The 18013-nt window shown below is 36.9% G+C and overlaps 1 protein-coding gene across 9 annotated transcripts in view; it reads left to right on the top strand.

Annotated features, from left to right (window-relative positions):
• The window catches only part of ADGRL3 (adhesion G protein-coupled receptor L3), an 851742-nt gene that overhangs the window by 668227 nt on the left and 165502 nt on the right, over positions 1-18013 (top strand). For all 9 annotated transcript variants that reach the window (XM_036853251.1, XM_036853252.1, XM_036853248.1 and 6 more), the window contains one exon: positions 17253-17555. In XM_036853251.1, coding sequence (XP_036709146.1) covers positions 17253-17555 — 303 coding nt within the window. The remainder of the gene's footprint in view (positions 1-17252; positions 17556-18013) is intronic.

The raw sequence follows: 18013 nt of genomic DNA, 5'->3' as shown, positions 1-18013 counted from the left end.
GGCACAGTGGAGAGCCAAGATGTGACTCTCTACAACCCATAATACAGTGAGCCTGCCCACCCTGTAATCTCCTTCAGGAGAGGGGCCACGTCATATTCAAACTTGTATTCCCATCCTAGCAGCTAGGATCCTTGCAGTTGGATCTCCCATTTGTGTCACTGTTAGGTTTAATTGGTTAAAAATAATAAAAGTCAATGCTTGAGTTTAACTGTTTGCTTTTAAGAAAGTGCTTAGAAAGCAATATAATGACCTTCTTTTTTTCCAGACTCTAAACATAAACAGCAAAACAAATAACCAAGAACTGTAGCCACCCTGAAAAAGGGCCTTACATTTTGCCAGTTTCTTGGAAACTTGTGTATATGTAACAGGGGCGAGCACATATATATTATTTCAAGCATCCGCAATAGATCAAAGTTACTAAAATTGCATTCTTTAAAAAATCTTGGAGCTTAAATTATGAGCTTTTCTTTGCTATTCACTTTGAGTATTTCATTTCTAAATACAGAGAATAATTTTATTTTTCTTGAATTTATTTTAACTTCATACTTACAAATAAATCATGTATAAGCCTTACAGTTTGGAATCACTTTGTCTTCATAGGTAAACTACAATTCACAAGTTAATAATAAAACATATGTCACTGCAAATATTAGGCAATAATTTTAGTACCTGGATAACAATGATGTCAATAGTAGGGTAATAAAATACAATATTAAGGCTAGAAGCAAGGAATTATTCTAAATCCTAACCCAATTTAACTAGTTACACTCCTTGAATGCTTTGCTGGTTGTTGAGAAATCAGTAAACTCAAATTCAGTTGAATTTATTCTCCCAGTTTTTTTGTTTGCATGGTTTTGTCACCACCAAAGTTTACTTAATAGTCTCATAAATCAAAACTTCTAGATATTTTGCAGTAATGAGAAAACCAACACAACTCTGTTGGTTATAACTCAGGAATCCTTGGGAATATTTTCAGACTGTTTGAAGTCAATATGTCTATGTGGTTGTTTCAATTTTAAATAAATAATAGTAATCGAGATGGAGCTGAAGAAGAATTGACATTAGAAGAGCTAACTCTTCTTTTGTTAAAATGAAGAATCAAAGATCAGCTCAATTCCACCAACATTGTTCAAGGCCTACTATGTACCAATGAGGATCATAGTTTCCATACTCAAAAACCATCACCTCTCTCACACCCCCATGCTCTTGTATATATGCACATGACCCATAGCATTCTAGTCATTATCATCACCACTGACACCTCAGACGTATAGTCAAATAGATACTTGTTCTCCCTACTTCTGTCCTCTTCCCATTCAGTCACTCTTAAACACAGCAACCCAAGTGAACCTAAGTCAGATCATATCTTTCCTCTGCTCAGACCGTACAGTGGCTTCCCACACCAGACAGAGTAAATGCCAAAGTCCTCCCTATAACTATAAAGTGCTATATGCTCAGTCCCTCACCACATCTCTGATCTCATTCCATACTGGTTTTCCTTAACGTTGCTCCAGCAACACTGGTCATCTCACTGCATATAGACCTTTGCGGATGCTCTTCCCTCTACCTGGAATGCTCCGCAGTTATTCACATCTCTCAGTCCTCCACTTCCTTCAGGTCCTCCTTGTCACCATAACAGCTAGGCAATGCCTGACACCCTACTAACAATTGTAATTTCCTCTACTAACACTTCTGATTACTTTCCCTTCCCCTGGTTTTTTTTTTTTTTTTCTTCTTATCCTTAGCACTTTTTAATATCTAATATGCTATATATTTTAATTTTTTGTCCTATTTATCCTAATGAAATATAAGCTCTATGAAGGCAGGGATTTTTATTTTTTATTGTTTTTATTGTTCAATTCTGTATCCCCTGCATTTAGAATAGCAATTGGCACATGGTAAGCAATCAATAATTCTTGGTTCTATTAGGGAATAAATAACATTATTACTGATAGTAAATGCTTATTCATCTGTTCTCTGTCATTTACTTTGCTAAGTACTTTAAACCCATATTGCCACTTTTTTCTCAAAAAAAAATATATATTATTGTCTCCATTTAGTGAAAAACACAAAAAGAAAACTAAAGTACAAAGGTATTATAATTTGTCCAAAGTCACGTTTCTTTTAAATGATTATTTATCTCATTGTATTATGAAGAGACATTTCTGTTACTACAGTATTTTATTAACTCTAAGATTCTCATGATTTCACCTCTTAACATTTCATTAGTTGGAATGTACCTAACACTTGAAGATATGTCACAGTTTAATTGGCAGAGATTTTTTTCTAGGTGGCACAAAGAAAAATTAATTGATCTTGTACCTTCCACAAAATACACTATATTAAAATCTTCTTGAGGGCCGTGCTCTTTGCTTAATCTCTGAATCCTTGATGCCCATCACAATGTCTAGTATAAAACAAACACCATAAATATTTACTGAATAAATAATATTTTTAGTATATTTCTCCTCTTTCTATTTCCTATCTTCTTCAGTAGATTTTCTATAAAGCTTCTTAGGGCTTCATGAGGGCAAGGAACATGATAACAATATTCAATGTTTTATTCCCAGTACTACTCCTGTCATATGGTAGATGATTAATAAATATGGATGGGATGAATTAATCTTATAATCCCTAGAAATGAACTCTCTTATAGACAAATAATATATTCTAGACTTGATACTTTAAAAAATGACTTCAAATCTTTGTCAGATAATATGGATTACACATGGGTTTTGGAGTCAAACTATCCGTATTAAAATCCTGGATTTACCACTTCTGAACTATGTGAAATTAAGAAATTCTCTTCACCTCTCTGTACCTCAATTATGCATGTAAAGCATTAGCACACTGCCAGGTACATAACATATGCTCATGATAAAGCAGCTATATTTCACATTATTGTTTGCTGATTGTTTATTGCCTACTTGTGTGCCCAAAACTGTACTCAATTTTCTGGACTTTATAGTTTTTTCTTGGGGGTCCTTACATTAAGAGACTTAGACATGCCATAACAGAAAGAAATTAGCTCAAAGAGGATTACTTCCTCCAGTCTCACCATCAGTGGGCAGGTACTTTCCTGTGGATCAAGTTCAGGTTATCAATATTCCTTTGAAGTTAGTGTAGTTAAGAGTGTGCCTAGGTTGTTTCTCTGTTATGAACTTTCAACCTTTGAAAAATTACTGAATCTCTTGGTGCTTCAGTTTCACCATCTGAAAATCATAATAATTAATAGTACAGATTTGTTGTCAGAATTAAAATGGGCGAGTTTCCTGTGAAGTGCTCAGAATAGTGCCGGATGCATAATAAGTACTCAAAACTACCCAATAGGTCCAGGCCATAGCAATACCAAGAAAACATATGTGAGCAGTATTGGGGACATATTAATTTCCAAATTTATTGAGTTTTTACATATATGTTTCTGTCATTAAATTTTGTCTAAATTTTTAACAATACTATAATCCCAGTAGAAAGGGAGAGATTTTGATAGACTTGGATTAGAATCCTGGTTCTATCACTTTCCAGCTATATAAGCTTGGGAGAATTGCCTAATTTGACTTCTTTCATCTCCAAAATGAAGATCGGTATAGCTACCCTAAGGTTATCAGGAATACTAAATTAGTATTTCTTATAATACGTATATAAGACATACAGCACAGTTCCTGTCATGGTAAGGGCTAAATATGTAGCAGATAATTCTAATAAGATGCCCCCAAAATCCTTTATTTTACCTTAATATCTTACATGATAAGGCCATTACAAGTTCATGTTTATTAGAACAGATAATTTTCTTTATTTATAGTAAGAATATATTCTATGAGAGAATCAGAAAATATAAATGGATCAAGTTACAAAAATAACTCTACCCCCACATGGCTGATAGTATGTGGAATTTCACTATTTCAAGGGGCCATGGAGCCAAGTATTATAGATGGATTCTGAAAAGAATTGGAAAATTTCATGATTTCATGACTGATAATGTTAATGTTTCTCTTTAAAAACTAAGTGTAATCAAATCTTCTGCCACCAACTGACATTCATGGAGGTCAGGCAGAATTTCTTTCTTCTACCCAGAGCACTGCGCAAGCAAGCAAAAGCCACTTGCAGCATTGTTATGGTTTTGGTTTTCGTATTTCCTTTATCATGCCCTTGGGAGGATTTCTTCAATAATTGACCTTGGATTAAATGCTTGGAAGGTGGGGAGAAGGAAATTCTTCTGTAGTCAACCAAAATACTTTATGTTGGGATGAAGTTAGCCCAAAAGAAAGGCTTGTAAAGGGAAAACCATGAGGGGAGGTGCATATTTTAAAGAGGAAAGGAAAAAATGGAGAATCAAGAAGAAGGTCCATGTATTTCATGAGTAGAAAGAAAACATTTCTTCTATCGTGAAGTTTATCCTGTTTTTGATTCCATGGTTTATATTCTACTTTAAGTATTACATTTTTCAGAAGATGCCTGTATTAGTCTGCTAGGGCTGCAACAACAAAATACCACAGACTAGGTGGCTTAAGCCAACAGAAATTCATTTTCTCACTGTTCTGATGGCTGAAAGTTCAAGCTCAAGGTGCTAGCAGGATTGGTTTCTCCTGAGGCTTCTCTCCTTGACTTAAGATGGTCACCTTCTCACTGTATCCTCACATGGCCTTTACTCTGTACCCCTGTATCCCTGGTATCTCTCTTCTTATATGGATACCAGTTCTACTGTATTAGGACCCCACCCTTATGAATTCATTGAATCTTAATTACCTCTTTAAAGGCCCTATCTCCAAATATAGTCATATGTGGAATAGGGCTTCAACATATGAATTTTGGGGGAAAACAACTAAGTCCATTAACAGTGTCAATCCCAAATAATAAATGTGTTTTGTGATCAAGAATAGTAATGTTTTATTAGAATCATTTTACTTCCTTCAGTCTCTTCTTAAAGCATTATGGAAGACTTGTAGTTGTAGAATGCATGAAATAATTCAGGCTGCCACTTTTAAAAGCATATTATGAAAAATATGGAATATGTAATTAGAGGACACTGACTTACTACTTACATGATTATGATTCACTTACCAGTTGAGCCTGTTTTCTCATTTGTAAAATTAGGAATTCATAGTTATAATTACTCTGCATTACATTTTAAAATAAGAATTCAATGAGATAATAGAGATAAGGGAAAGCATTACAAAATGTAAAGCACTATACAAATGTCGTTTATTTTCAGTTTTCCGTAGTATACTCCACAGAGTATAAACTGTAGTAACATTCAAAATAATATTTATTCTTTTTAAGGCAGGCTGAAGAAAAAAAATTAAGCAAAATAAATCAAATCATAAGAATGAAATAAGCCATGGACAATAAATTTCGGAGGGCAAGAGAATTAAAAATTTATTTTGGAAATAAATGTTAATTATGAGGGAAAAATGTTAATATGAAGGACTTTTTTGGTTACATTTCTGATAACCAAATACTAATCTGTATAAACACAATAAGCACAATGACAAAATACTAAGGAAAATTGCACAATTTTGATAAAGTGTTTTATATAAGCAGTCACTCAAACTTATTTTCTTTTACATAGTAACCTTCCCTGATACACAACTTCAGCACATGAGGCACTTAAAACACATAGTTTTATTAAGCTGGCTATATCATCAGGTAAGATTCAGTAACAGTGTGCACTGGGAAAGTGTCATATCACTTTTACCTTGCTGGAAGATAGAGAAGGACAACTCCTTATAGCATACGATTATAGGCTGGAACTTCACCAAGTGTGTTGCTAGAACTCTTTTGTGAATCCAGATCTTTTTTCACAGTATCTAGAAGTAAGGCACGTTTCTTTCCTGGGCACTGGTGACAACAGTATGTCACTCGTCGTACTTATTCTGCCAAAAGCTGGCATTGAGCAGAGCTCTTGGGAGTCTTACATGGCCGTAAATGGGAGGGAAGGGATGGGGGATCAGGGACAGCTTTTAAAATGGACTTTTTATTCAGCTTAAAGTCAAACAGAAAGGTACAACCATGCTTGTAGATATCTCTCTGTGACAACAGTTTCCAAGGAAAAGAGGTATATACTGATCCTAACAGTAATGTTTCTGTATTAAACTAAATAAAGTCTTTGCAATGTATTTCATAACAAATTGAACTTTAAAAAAATATATCTTTTATCAGTGTTGTTGCTTCATAAAAGTATATTCAATTTAAATATGAATTGTTCTGAGATAAGGTAATTTGGGGGAAAGAGGGGCTTTGTATTCTCCCTGTTTATTTTCTCTTTGAGTTATTTCTTTGAGTTTTCTTAATGTAGAGTAAAATGCATTTATAAAATAACTTTTGCAGCCCATCAACTCTAGGGATTCTTACCTGCCCCATTTGCTATTTCTTTCTATTTATCCTTTCCCATCTTTAGTGAATTTTTACAACGGGACCCTCTCCTGCTTCCTTGACCTATCCCTGATGGTCATCTATCTTGGCTGAGATCTTATTAACTCTTAGTCAGACACAAGGCCAAAAGTTGAGGAAATGATCTTGACAAAACACATTGTAGTATAAAACCCTGTCTTGTTAAATTTGAAAAGGTTCCTTGATGGAGATGGTATCCAATCTAAGCCCCACAGAATACATAGGAATTACTGGGTGGAAATGGGGGCAGGAGCACTGCAGCATACGCAAAGACCCTGAGGCCAAAAGAACAGGGGGCAACTGGGAAACTACTGGTAATTTTGTATGGTTTACGAGTAGAAGTAAAAGATAAAAAAGTATTATAACTGAGCTGGAGAAAGAAACTCCTAAGGGCTCTAGGCATGAAGAAAAGGGGTTCAGCTTTGTTTGGAGGGCAGATAGAAACCATCTGGGGATTTTAATCTGGGGAGTAACATATTCCAATGTATACCCTAAGAGATGTCTTTGGCAAAAGGTGGAGAATGGTTTGAATAGGGTAATTTTAGAGAAAAATAAGAACACTGATTTTCATTATGTGGTGCTATTGTTGAATACTTTTTGGTGGGATACTATAGTTTTTAAAAATCTGAAATCTGGATCATTTAAATAGAGCACAATGATACATATATAAAATCTATGCTAAAAGACAATCCTATTCAAACTTGGCAAGCCTGGAATCAGAGCAAGCAAAAGTCTTATGATCATATGTCATTGCTCCTTGTGCATGATTTGTGTCATAGAGACAATAGGCCAGAGAATCTTCTCACCAGACATGTGATGATGCAATTTTATCAGAGCAAAAATGATTACAAAACAAATCCCCTCTTCTCCTAGAGGGTTGTATGTTAATTAAAATTTCTAAGTGAAGAAGGGTGCATTTATTTAGAAAGCATTCTTTAGTACCTATAGAATTCTCAGGAAGAGAAGGAAGACCATTGAAAATCACAGCTTCTATTTTTAAATTAATTTCTTCTCTAGATCAAAAACTTCTTGAATGAGTAAATTTGACCATGAGATTATTTCACTAATACAGCTAACTTATATGAGTCTCCGTTTCTACATGATCAAAGTAGACTACAAAGAACTAAAAATGCTTGTTTGAAACAAAACTGTAGCTCATTATCAATGAAAAGATCAGAGTTCCTTTCAAAAACTTCTAATTCAAAATCATCCCTTCAAAAGTACAAATGAGAGATGGCATTATTGAAATTGGAGTCAGAGAAAATAACTTGAAGTTAGCTTTTAACTATTGCCTTACTACTCCATCAAGTAGTATGAGGGTCAAAAATAATTTTTCCATCGGCTGGAAAAATTTGCACAAAAATGTGCTTATATTCCCAGCAATGACACAATTGACACATATTTTTTAAAAGCCAATGCTAATATTAATACAATTAATATTGTTTACTTTTAACATTAATTAATATTAATAAATAATATTTCATTTCAACTTATTATTATTAAATTTTCTTAATTTTATGTTTTCTTTTTGGAAAATTCTGATAATTTTATATGTAAGCAATTTATATTATAATAATTTTTACTGTTTATAATTTTAAGAATTCAATTACACTGTTTAAAAATATGTTGCTAAATATTATATTTGAATTGGTGTTAAATGCTTAGTGTCAAAAATTTTGTTACTAAATCCTGAGTTTCATTTGCAAAAGTAGATATTGAAATACCAGTACTGGCATTTTGCTCTGGTGTTGCTTTTATTAAGAAAAATGTTAAAAGGCCACTGTTTTCATTCATAGATGATGGCAGGTTGAAAATAGATAATGGTGATTGGGAAGACAGAGAATTTTTTTTTTTTTTAACATCTTTATTGGAGTATAATTGCTTTACAATGGTGTGTTAGTTTCTGCTTTATAACAAGTGAATCAGCTATACATATACATATATCCCCATATCCTCCTCCCTCCTGCGTCTCCCTCCACCCTCCCTATCCCATCCCTCTAGATGGTCACAAAGCACCAAGCTGATCTCCTCCCTCCTGCGTCTCCCTCCCACCCTCCCTATCCCATCCCTCTAGATGGTCACAAAGCACCAAGCTGATCTCCCTGTGCTATGCAGCTGCTGCCCACTAGCTATCTATTTTACCTTTGGTAGTGTATATATGTGCATGCCACTCTCTCACTTTGTCCCAGCTTACCCTTCCCTCTCCCCATGTCCTCAAGTCCATTCTCTACGTCTGCGTCTTTATTCCTGTCCTGCCCCTAGGTTCTTCAGAACCTTTTTTTTTTTTTTACATTCTCTGTATATGTGTTACCATACGGTATTTGTTATTCTTTCTAACTTACTTCACTCTGTATGACAGACTCCAGATGCATCCACCTCACTACAAATAGCTCAATTTCCTTTCTTTCTATGGCTGAGTAATGTTCCATTGTATGTATGTGCCACATCTTCTTTATCCATTCATCTGTCGATGGACACTTAGGTTGCTTCCATGATCTGGCAATTGTAAATAGTGCTGCAATGAACATTGTGGTACATGTATTTTTTTGAATTATGGTTTTCTCAGGGTATATGCCCAGTAGGGGGATTGCTGGGTCACATGGTAGCTCTATTTTTAGTTTTTTAATGAACCTCCATACTGTTCTCCATAGTGGCTGTATCAATTTACATTCCCACCAACAGTGCAAGAGGGTTCCCTTTTCTCCACACCCTCTCCAGCATTTATTGTTTGTAGATTTTTTGATGATGGCCATTCTGACTTGTGTGAGGAGATACCTCATTGTAGTTCTGATTTGCATTTCTCTAATGATTAGTAATGTTGATCATCCTTTCATGTGTTTCTTGACAATCTGTATATCTTCTTTGGAGAAATGTCTTTTTAGGTCTTTTGCCCAGTTTTGAATTGGGTTGTTTTTTTAATATTGAGCTCCATGAGCTGCTTGCAAATTTAGAGATTAATCTTTGTCAGTTGCTTCATTTGCAAATATTTCTCCCATTCTGAGGGTTGTCCTTTTCAATCTTGTTTATGTTTTCCTTTGCTGTGCAAAAGCTTTTAAGTTTCATTAGGTCCCATTTGTTTATTTTTGTTTTATTTTCATTCTCTAGGAGTGGGTCAAAAAGGATCCTGGTGTGACTTATGTCATAGAGTGTTCTGCCTATGTTTTCCTCTAAGAGTTTTATACTGTCTGACCTTACATTTAGGTCTTTAATAATATCCATTTTGATTTATTTTTGTGCATGGTGTTTGGGAGTGTTCTAATTTCATTCTTTTACATGTAGCTGTCCAGTTTTCCCAGCACCATTTATTGAAGAGATTGTCTTTTCTCCATTGTATATCATTGCCTCCTTAATCAAAAATAAGGTGACCATAGGTGCATGGGTTTATCTCTGGGCTTTCTATCCTGTTTCATTGATTTGTATTTCTGTTTTATGCCAGTACCATACTGTTTTGATGACTGTAGCTTTGTAGTATAGTGTGAAGTCAGGGAGCCTAATTCCTCCAGCTCTGTTTTTCTTTCTCAAGGTTGCTTCGGCTATTGGGGGTCTTTTGTGTTTCCATATAAATTGTGAAATTTTTTGTTCTAGTTCTCTGAAAAATGCCTGTGGTAGTTTGATAGGAATTACATTGAATCTGTAGATTGCTTTGGGTAGTATAGTCATTTTCTCAATGTTGATTCTTCCAATCCAAGAACATGGTATATCTCTCCATCTATTTGTATCATCTTTAATTTCTTTCATCAGTGTCTTATAGATTTCTGCATACAGGTCTATTGTCTCCTTAGGTAAGTTTATTGCTAGGTATTTTTTTCTTGTTATTGCAATGGTAAATGAGAGTGTTTCCTTAATTTATCTTTCAGATTTTTCATCATTAGTGTATAGGAGTACACGAGATTTCTGTGCATTAATTTTGTATCCTGCTACTTTACCAAATTCATTGATTAGCTCTAGTAGTTTTCTGGTGGCATCTTTAGTATTCTCTATGTATAGTATCATGTCATCTGCAAACAGAGACAGTTTTACTTCTTTTCCAATTTGGATTCCTTTAGTTTCTTTTTCGTCTCTGATTGCTGTTGCTAAAACTTCCAAAATTATGTTGAATAATAGTGGTGAAAGTGGATAACCTTGTCTTGTTCCTGATCTTAGTGGAAATGGTTTCAGTTTTTCACCATTGAGAACGATGTTGGCTGTGGGTATGTCATATATGGCTTTTATTATGTTGAGGAAAGTTCCCTCTATGCCTACTTTCTGGAGGGTTTTTATCATAAATTGGTGTTGAATTTTGTCAAAAGCTTTCTCTGCATCTATTGAGATGATCATATGGTTTTTCTCCTTCAATCTGTTAATATGGTGTAGCACACTGATTGATTTGCATACACTGAAGAGTCCTTGCATTCCTGGGATAAACCCCACTTGATCATGGTGTATGATTCTTTAAATGTGCTATGGATTCTGTTTGCTAGTATTTTGTTGAGGATTTTTGCATCCATGTTCATCAGTGCTATTGGCCTGTAGTTTTCTTTCTTTGTGACATCTGTGTCTGGTTTTGGTATCAGGATGATGGTGGCCACAGAGAATGAGTTTGGGAGCATTCCTCCCTCTGCTCTATTTTGGAAGAGTTTTAGAAGGATAGGTGTAAGGTCTCTAAATGTTTTATAGAATTCACCTGTGAAGCCATTTGGTCATTGGCTTTTGTTTGTTGGAAGATTTTTAGTCACAGTTTCAATTTCAGTGCTTGTGATTGGCCTGTTTATATTTTCTATTTCTTCCTGGTTCAGTCTTGGAAGGATGTGCTTTTCTAAGAATGTGCCCATTTCTTCCAGGTTGTCCATTTTATTGGCATATAGTCACTTGTAGTAATCCCCCATGATCCTTTGTATTCTGCAGTGTCAGTTGTTACTTTCTCCTTTTCATTTCTAATTCTATTGATTGAGTCTTCTCCCTTTTTTTCTTCATGAGTCTGGCTAATGGTTTACCAATTTTGTTTATCTTCTCAAAGAACCAGCTTTTAATTTTATTGATGTTTGCTATCGTTTCCTTCATTTCTTTTTCTTTTATTTCTGATCTGATCTGTATGATTTCTTTCGTTCTGCTAACTTTGGGGTTTTTTTGTTCTTCTTTCTCTAATTGCTTTAGGTGTAAGGTTAGGTTGTTTATTTGAGATGTTTCTTGTTTCTTTAGGTAGGATTGTATTGCTATAAACTTCCCTCTTAGAACTGCTTTTGCTGCATCCCATACGTTTTGGGTCATTGTGTTTTCATTGTCATTTGCTTCTAGGTATTTTTTGATTTCCTCTTTGATTTCTTCAGTGATCTCTTCGTTATTTAGTAATGTATTGTTTAGCCTCCATGTGTTTGTATTTTTTACAGATTTTTTCATGTAATTGATATCTAGTCTCATAGCGTTGTGGTCGGAAAAGTTACCTGATATGATTTCGATTTTCTTAAATTTACCAAGGCTTGTTTTGTGATCCAGGGTATGATCTTTCCTGGAGAATGTTCCATGAGCACTTGAGAAGAAAGTGTATTCTGTTGCTTTTGGATGTAATGTCCTATAAATGTTAATGAAGTCCATCTTGTTTAATGTGTCATTTAAAGCTTGTGTTTCCTTATTTATTTTCATTTTGGATGATCTGTCCATTGGTGAAAGTGGGGTGTTAAAGTCCCCTACTATGACTGTGTTACTGTCGATTTCCGCTTTTATGGCTGTTAGCATTTGCCTTATGTATTGAGGTGCTCCTGTGTTGGGTGCATAAATATTTATAATTGTTATATTTTCTTCTTGGATTGATCCCTTGATCATTATGTAGTGTCCTTCTTTGTGTCTTTTAGTAGTCTTTATCTTAAAGTCTATTGTCTGATATGAGAATTGCTACTCCAGCTTTCTTTTGATTTCCATTTGCATGGAATATCTTTTTCCATCCCCTCACTTTCAGTCTGTATGTGTCCCTAGGTCTGAAGTGGGTCTCTTGTAGACAGCACATATATGGGTCTTGTTCTTGTATCCATTCAGCTAGTCTATGTCTTTTGGTTGGAGCAGTTAATCCATTTACATTTAAGGTAATTATCTATATGTATGTTTCCTATTACCATTTTCTTAATTGTTTTGGGTTTGTTATTGTAGGTCTTTCCCTTCTCTTGTGTTTCCTGCCTAGAGAAGGTCCTTTAGCATTTGTTGTGAAGCTGCTTTGGTGGTGCTTAATTCTCTCAGCTTTTGCTTGTCTGTAAAACTTTTAATTTCTCCGTCGAATCTGAATGAGATCTTTGCTGGGTACAGTAATCTTGGTTGTAGTTTTTTCCCTTTCATCACTTTAAATATGTCCCGCTACTCCCTTCTGGCTTGTAAAGTGCTTTAAATATTTTTTCTTTGTATTTAATTTTTGATAGTTTGATTAATATGTGTCTTGGCATGTTTCTCCTTGGATTTATCCTGTATGGGACTCTCTGTGCTTCCTGGACTTGATTGCCTATTTCCTTTCCCATATTAGGGAGTTTTCAACTATAATCTCTTCAAATATTTCCTCAATCCCTTTCTTTTTCTCTTCTTCTTCTGGGACCCCTATAATTCAAATGTTGGTGCATTTAATGTTGTCCCAGAGGTCCTCTGAGACTGTCCTCAATTCTTTTCCATTCTTTTTTTCTTTATTCTGCTCTGTGGTCGTTATTTCTACTATTTTATCTTTGAGGTCACTTATCTGTTCTTCTGCTTCAGTTATTCTGCTATTGACTCCCTCTAGAGAATTTTTAATTTCATTTATTGTGTTGTTCATCATTGTTTGTTTACTCTTTAGTTCTTCTAGGTCCTTGTTAAATTTTTCTTGTATTTTCTCCATTGTATGTCCAAGATTTTGGATCATCTTTACTATCATTATTCTGAATTTTATTTCAGATAGAGTGCCTATTTCCTCTTCATTTGTTTGGTCTGGTGGGTTTTTACCTTGCTTCTTCGTCTGCTGCATATTTCTCTGTCTTCTCGTTTTGCTTAACTTACTGTGTTTGGGGTCTCCTTTTTGCAGGCTGGAGGTTCGTATTTCCCGTTGTTTTGGGTGTCTGCCCCCAGTGGCTAAGGTTGGTTCAGTGGGTTATCTAGGCTTCCTTGTGGAGGGGACTGGGGCCTGTGTTCTGTGGATGAGACTGGATCTTTTCTTTCCTGTGGGCAGAACCATGTCCGGTGGTGTGTTTTGGGGTGTCTGTGACCTTTTTATATTTTAGGCAGCCTGTCTGCTAATGGGTGGGGTTGTGTTCCTGTGTTGCTAGTTGTTTGGCATAGTGTGTCCAGCAGTGGAGTTTGCTGGTCGTTGAGTGGAGCTGGGTCTTAGTATTAAGATGGAGATCTCTGGGAGAGCTTTTGTTGTTTGATATCACGTGGAGCCAGGAGGTCTCTTTTGGACCCACCTCAGAGGCACAGGCCTGACACCTGGCCGGAGCACGAAGACAGTGTCAGCCACACAGATGAGAAGAAAAGGGAGGGAGAGAGAGAGAGAGACAGAGGGAGAGAGAGAAAGAAAGAAAAGAAAGTTATTAAAATTAAAAAAATTTTAAAATTATTAAACATATAAAAATTAAAGTGTAATAAAAAAATAAGAAAGAAAGAAGAGAGCAACGAAATCAGAAAACAAATCCACCAATGATAACAAGCACTAAAAACAATAAAAAAAAAAAACGAACAGACAAAACCCTAAGACAAATGGTAAAAGCAAAGCTATACAGACAAAATCACACAAATAAGCATACACATACGCACTCACAAGAAAGAGAAAAAGGCAAAAAATTTTTATATATATATAAAAAAGGAAGAGAGCAGCCAAATCAATAAACAAATCTACCAATGATAATAAACTCTAAGTACTAAACTAAGATAAACGTTAGACCTGAAACAAATTAGATGCAGAAAGCAAATCCCATGTCTACGTTTGCTCCGAAAGTCCACCACCTCAATTTTGGGATGATTCATTGTCTATTCAGCTATTCCAGTGATGCGGAGTACATCAAGTTGATTGTGGAGATTTAATCCACTGCTCCTGAGGCTGCTGGGAGAAATAACCCTTTCTCTTCTTTGTTCGCACAGCTCCTGGGGTTCAGCTTTGAATTTGGCCTCGCCTTTGCATGTAGGTCCCCTGAGGGCATCTGTTCTTCGCTCAGACAGGACGGCGTTAAAGGAGCAGCTGATTAGGGGGCTCTGGCTCACTCAGGCCGGGGGGAGGGAGAGGTATGGAGTGTGGGGCTAGCCTGTGGTGACAGAGGCCGGCCTGACATTGCGACAGCCTGTGGCACGCCGTGCGTTCTACCAGGGAAGTTGTCCCTGGATCACGGGACCCTGGCAGTGGCAGGCTGCACAGGCTCCTGGAAGGGGAGGTGTGGAGAGTGACCTGTGCTCGCACACAGGCTTCTTGGCGGCTGCAGCAACAGCCTTAGCCTTTCATGCCCGTCTCTGGTGTCTGCACTGATAGCCGCAGCTCGCGCCTGTCTCTGGAGCTCGTTTATGCGGTGCTCTGAATCCCCTCTCCTCGTGCACCCTGAAACAATGGTCTCTTGCCTCTTAGGCACTTCCAGAATTTTTCCTGATTCCCTCCCGGCTAGCTGTGGTGCACTAGCCCCCTTCAGGCTGTGTTCACGCAGCCAACCCCAGTCCTCTCCCTGGGATCTGACCTCCGAAGCCTGAGCCTCACCTCCCAGCCCCCGCTTGTCCCGGCAGGTGAGCAGACAAGCCTCTCAGGCTGGTGAGTGCTTGTCAGCACCCATCCTCTCTGTGGAAATCTCTCTGCTTTGCCCTCTGCACCCCTGTTGCTGTGCTCTCCTCCATGGCTCTGAAGCTTTCCCCCTCTCCACCCCCCTGTCTCCGCCAGTGAAGGGGCTTCGTAGTGTGTGGAAACTTTTCCTCCTTCCCAGTTCCCTCCCAGAGGTGCAGGTCCCGTCCTTATTCTTTTGTCTCTGTTTTTTCTTTTTTCTTTTGCCCTACCCAGGTATGTGGGGAGTTTCTTGCCTTTTGGGAAGTCTGAGGTCTTCTGCCAGCCTTTAGTAGGTGTTCTGTAGGAGTTGTTCCACATGTAGATGTATTTCTGATGTATCTGTGGGGAGGAGGGTGATCTCCACATCTTACTCCTCTGCCATCTTGAAGGTCTCCAAGAAATTTTTTAAATTAGATGGAATCTGCCAGACTTGGCAATTTGGAGGATATGGTGTATACAGAAAAAAGAAGGGGAAAGAAGGATACTCTGGTTTCTTGTATGAACTTTGAGTAAATATAGTTATGAACATTACCATTCACGTGGAGAGGGAACGTGAGAGAAAATGGAGGAAGGAGGGGAGAGGAAACAGAAGAACAAGCACGAAGACAAAATAGCAAATAGTATCATTTCAGAAAATGCTACAATTTCAATGATTAAATAAGTGTTTAAAATAGGTCTGATGAACCTAGGGGCAGGACAGGAATAAAGACACAAACATAGAGAATGGACTTGAGGACATGGGAAGGGGAAGCTGAGACAAAGTGAGAGAGTGGCATGGACATAAATACACTACCAAATATAAAATAGATAGCTAGTAGGAAGCAGCCACGTAGCACAGGAAGATCAGCTTGGTGCTTTGTGACCACCTAGAGGGGTAGGAGAGGTAGGGTGGGAGGGAGACGCAAGAGGAAGGAGATATGGGGATATATGCATATGTAAAGCTGATTCACTTTGTTATAAAGCAGAAACTAACACACCATTGTAAAGCAATTATACTCCAATAAAGATGTTAAAAAAAATAAATAAATAAGTGTTTGAAAAATCATAGACCCTCCCCCTGCCATTTCTATTCTGTTTTATGCACCAAATGCACTGTGATGGATTTGGCATCTCTTCTGGGGCAGCAGAGTCTAATTGATGACATGGTAAAGCAGACCATGAATGACAAACAACAGGAGGCTCATCACAGTTCTCCCTTCAGTTTCTTAAACCTGTGCTACTTTGAATCTGACCAGAGCCAGTTCCCCCACTGTTTATTGCCAGTAAGTGAGGTTAAGAGTAGTTTCTAATCTTACAGTTAGGAAAGCAGTGTATGTATGTGGAGGCCTGGTACCCGCTTGCACTCCTATCTTGGGAATCTGAATATATTTTACCAGAAAGATAATTCTCTGCAGTGATTATTTCTATAGTATCATTAAGACATTCCTTTGTCTACATTATAGATTTAATAACCTGTTAATGTCTGATCAAGGAACCTAACCACTTTTATCTGGAACTTGGAATACATTGGGAAAATGCCACTTTAAAAATCTAGTTAGAAAATAATTTATGAACACTAATTGGAAATTACTAATGTGAAGTTTGAAAGTTTTGTTACAATGGGTCTGTTTTAAGAGCATCAGAGTAAATCACACTACTCTAATTCGTGTTAAGGATATTATACTCAGAATTGCTCTTTACCTTTTAGCTTGTGAGCACTTTAATTTCTGATTTTTTTTTCTTTTGCTACATCTTTAGAAATTCATGTTATAGTTAATGTGGAAAAAATATTGTATATAGCTCTCTCCCTTCCTATACCGAATTTGAAGATTCTAAGGGGAGGGCTTTAAATGTTTTAGTTCCCTAATTGTCCAAAAGGCCTGAAGCTTCTTAAAGCTTACTGAAGAGTTGAATTGTGCTGTAACTTTGTTTTCTGTAATTGAAGTTGAGAAAAACTACAAACAAGCCTACATTTAGCATTAGTCAAATGGCTGTCTGGATATTCAAGTAGCACTCTGATATTTTGTTATTGGCTTATTTTTCCCATGTTTAAGGCTCCTTGAATTGTCAAATAAAAATGACTTCTGAAGTATTAGGACATTTTTAGTTCCTACTGTGAACAAACAATGTAGGCGTTTTCTTCTGAATTTTATTTCAGATATCTCTACCGCAGGACCTCTTGGCACGGGAAGCACCACCACCAGTACCACCCTTCGGACCACAACTTGGAGCCCAGGCAGGAGTACCACCCCATCAGTGTCAGGAAGAAGAAACCGGAATACCAGCACACCATCTCCAGCAGTTGAGGTACTTGACGACATTACCACACACCTTCCGTCAGGATCATCCCAAATCCCAGCTCTAGAAGAGAGCTGTGAGGCTGTGGAAGCTCGAGAAATCATGTGGTTTAAGACCCGTCAAGGACAGATGGCAAAGCAGCCGTGCCCTGCAGGAACTATAGGTAAGTCTGTCCTACAAAGCTGAACTAAAAGTGTATTGTTACTTTGGCTTGCTTTCCTAGTTATTTTTTTTTTTTTGGTCACAACGTAGTTTTGTTACTTAGCATTTGATTAAATTCTGGACTCAGCTAAATTACAATTTATAACCAAGTATTTTCAGAGTTTGAGAATGCAACCTGAAGAAGTCACAGGTGAGAATTTGGTGGGCATACCTGTGAGATAAATAGTTTTCACCCATGCTGTGAGGTCAAATTACAATTAAGCTATGGATGTCCCAGCTACTCCAAAGAGCCAGCTCACCTATGCAACAGCCCAGAGTGAATCACTGGATTGGTGGGAGCTAGTTCTCATGCTTGTCACCAACTGTCAAATGTTTATTGCAGAAAACTAGATCGAGGACTTCTGTATTAGATGATCATTGAAACTACCTAACATTTAACAAAAGAGAAGATTTGACTAT

Source organism: Balaenoptera musculus, chromosome 5 (genome assembly GCF_009873245.2).
Source record: "Balaenoptera musculus isolate JJ_BM4_2016_0621 chromosome 5, mBalMus1.pri.v3, whole genome shotgun sequence".
In the NCBI taxonomy this organism is placed as follows: Eukaryota; Metazoa; Chordata; class Mammalia; order Artiodactyla; family Balaenopteridae; genus Balaenoptera; species Balaenoptera musculus.
Note: the sequence above shows the minus strand (reverse complement) of the source record. Positions and strands in the feature narration are given on the sequence as shown.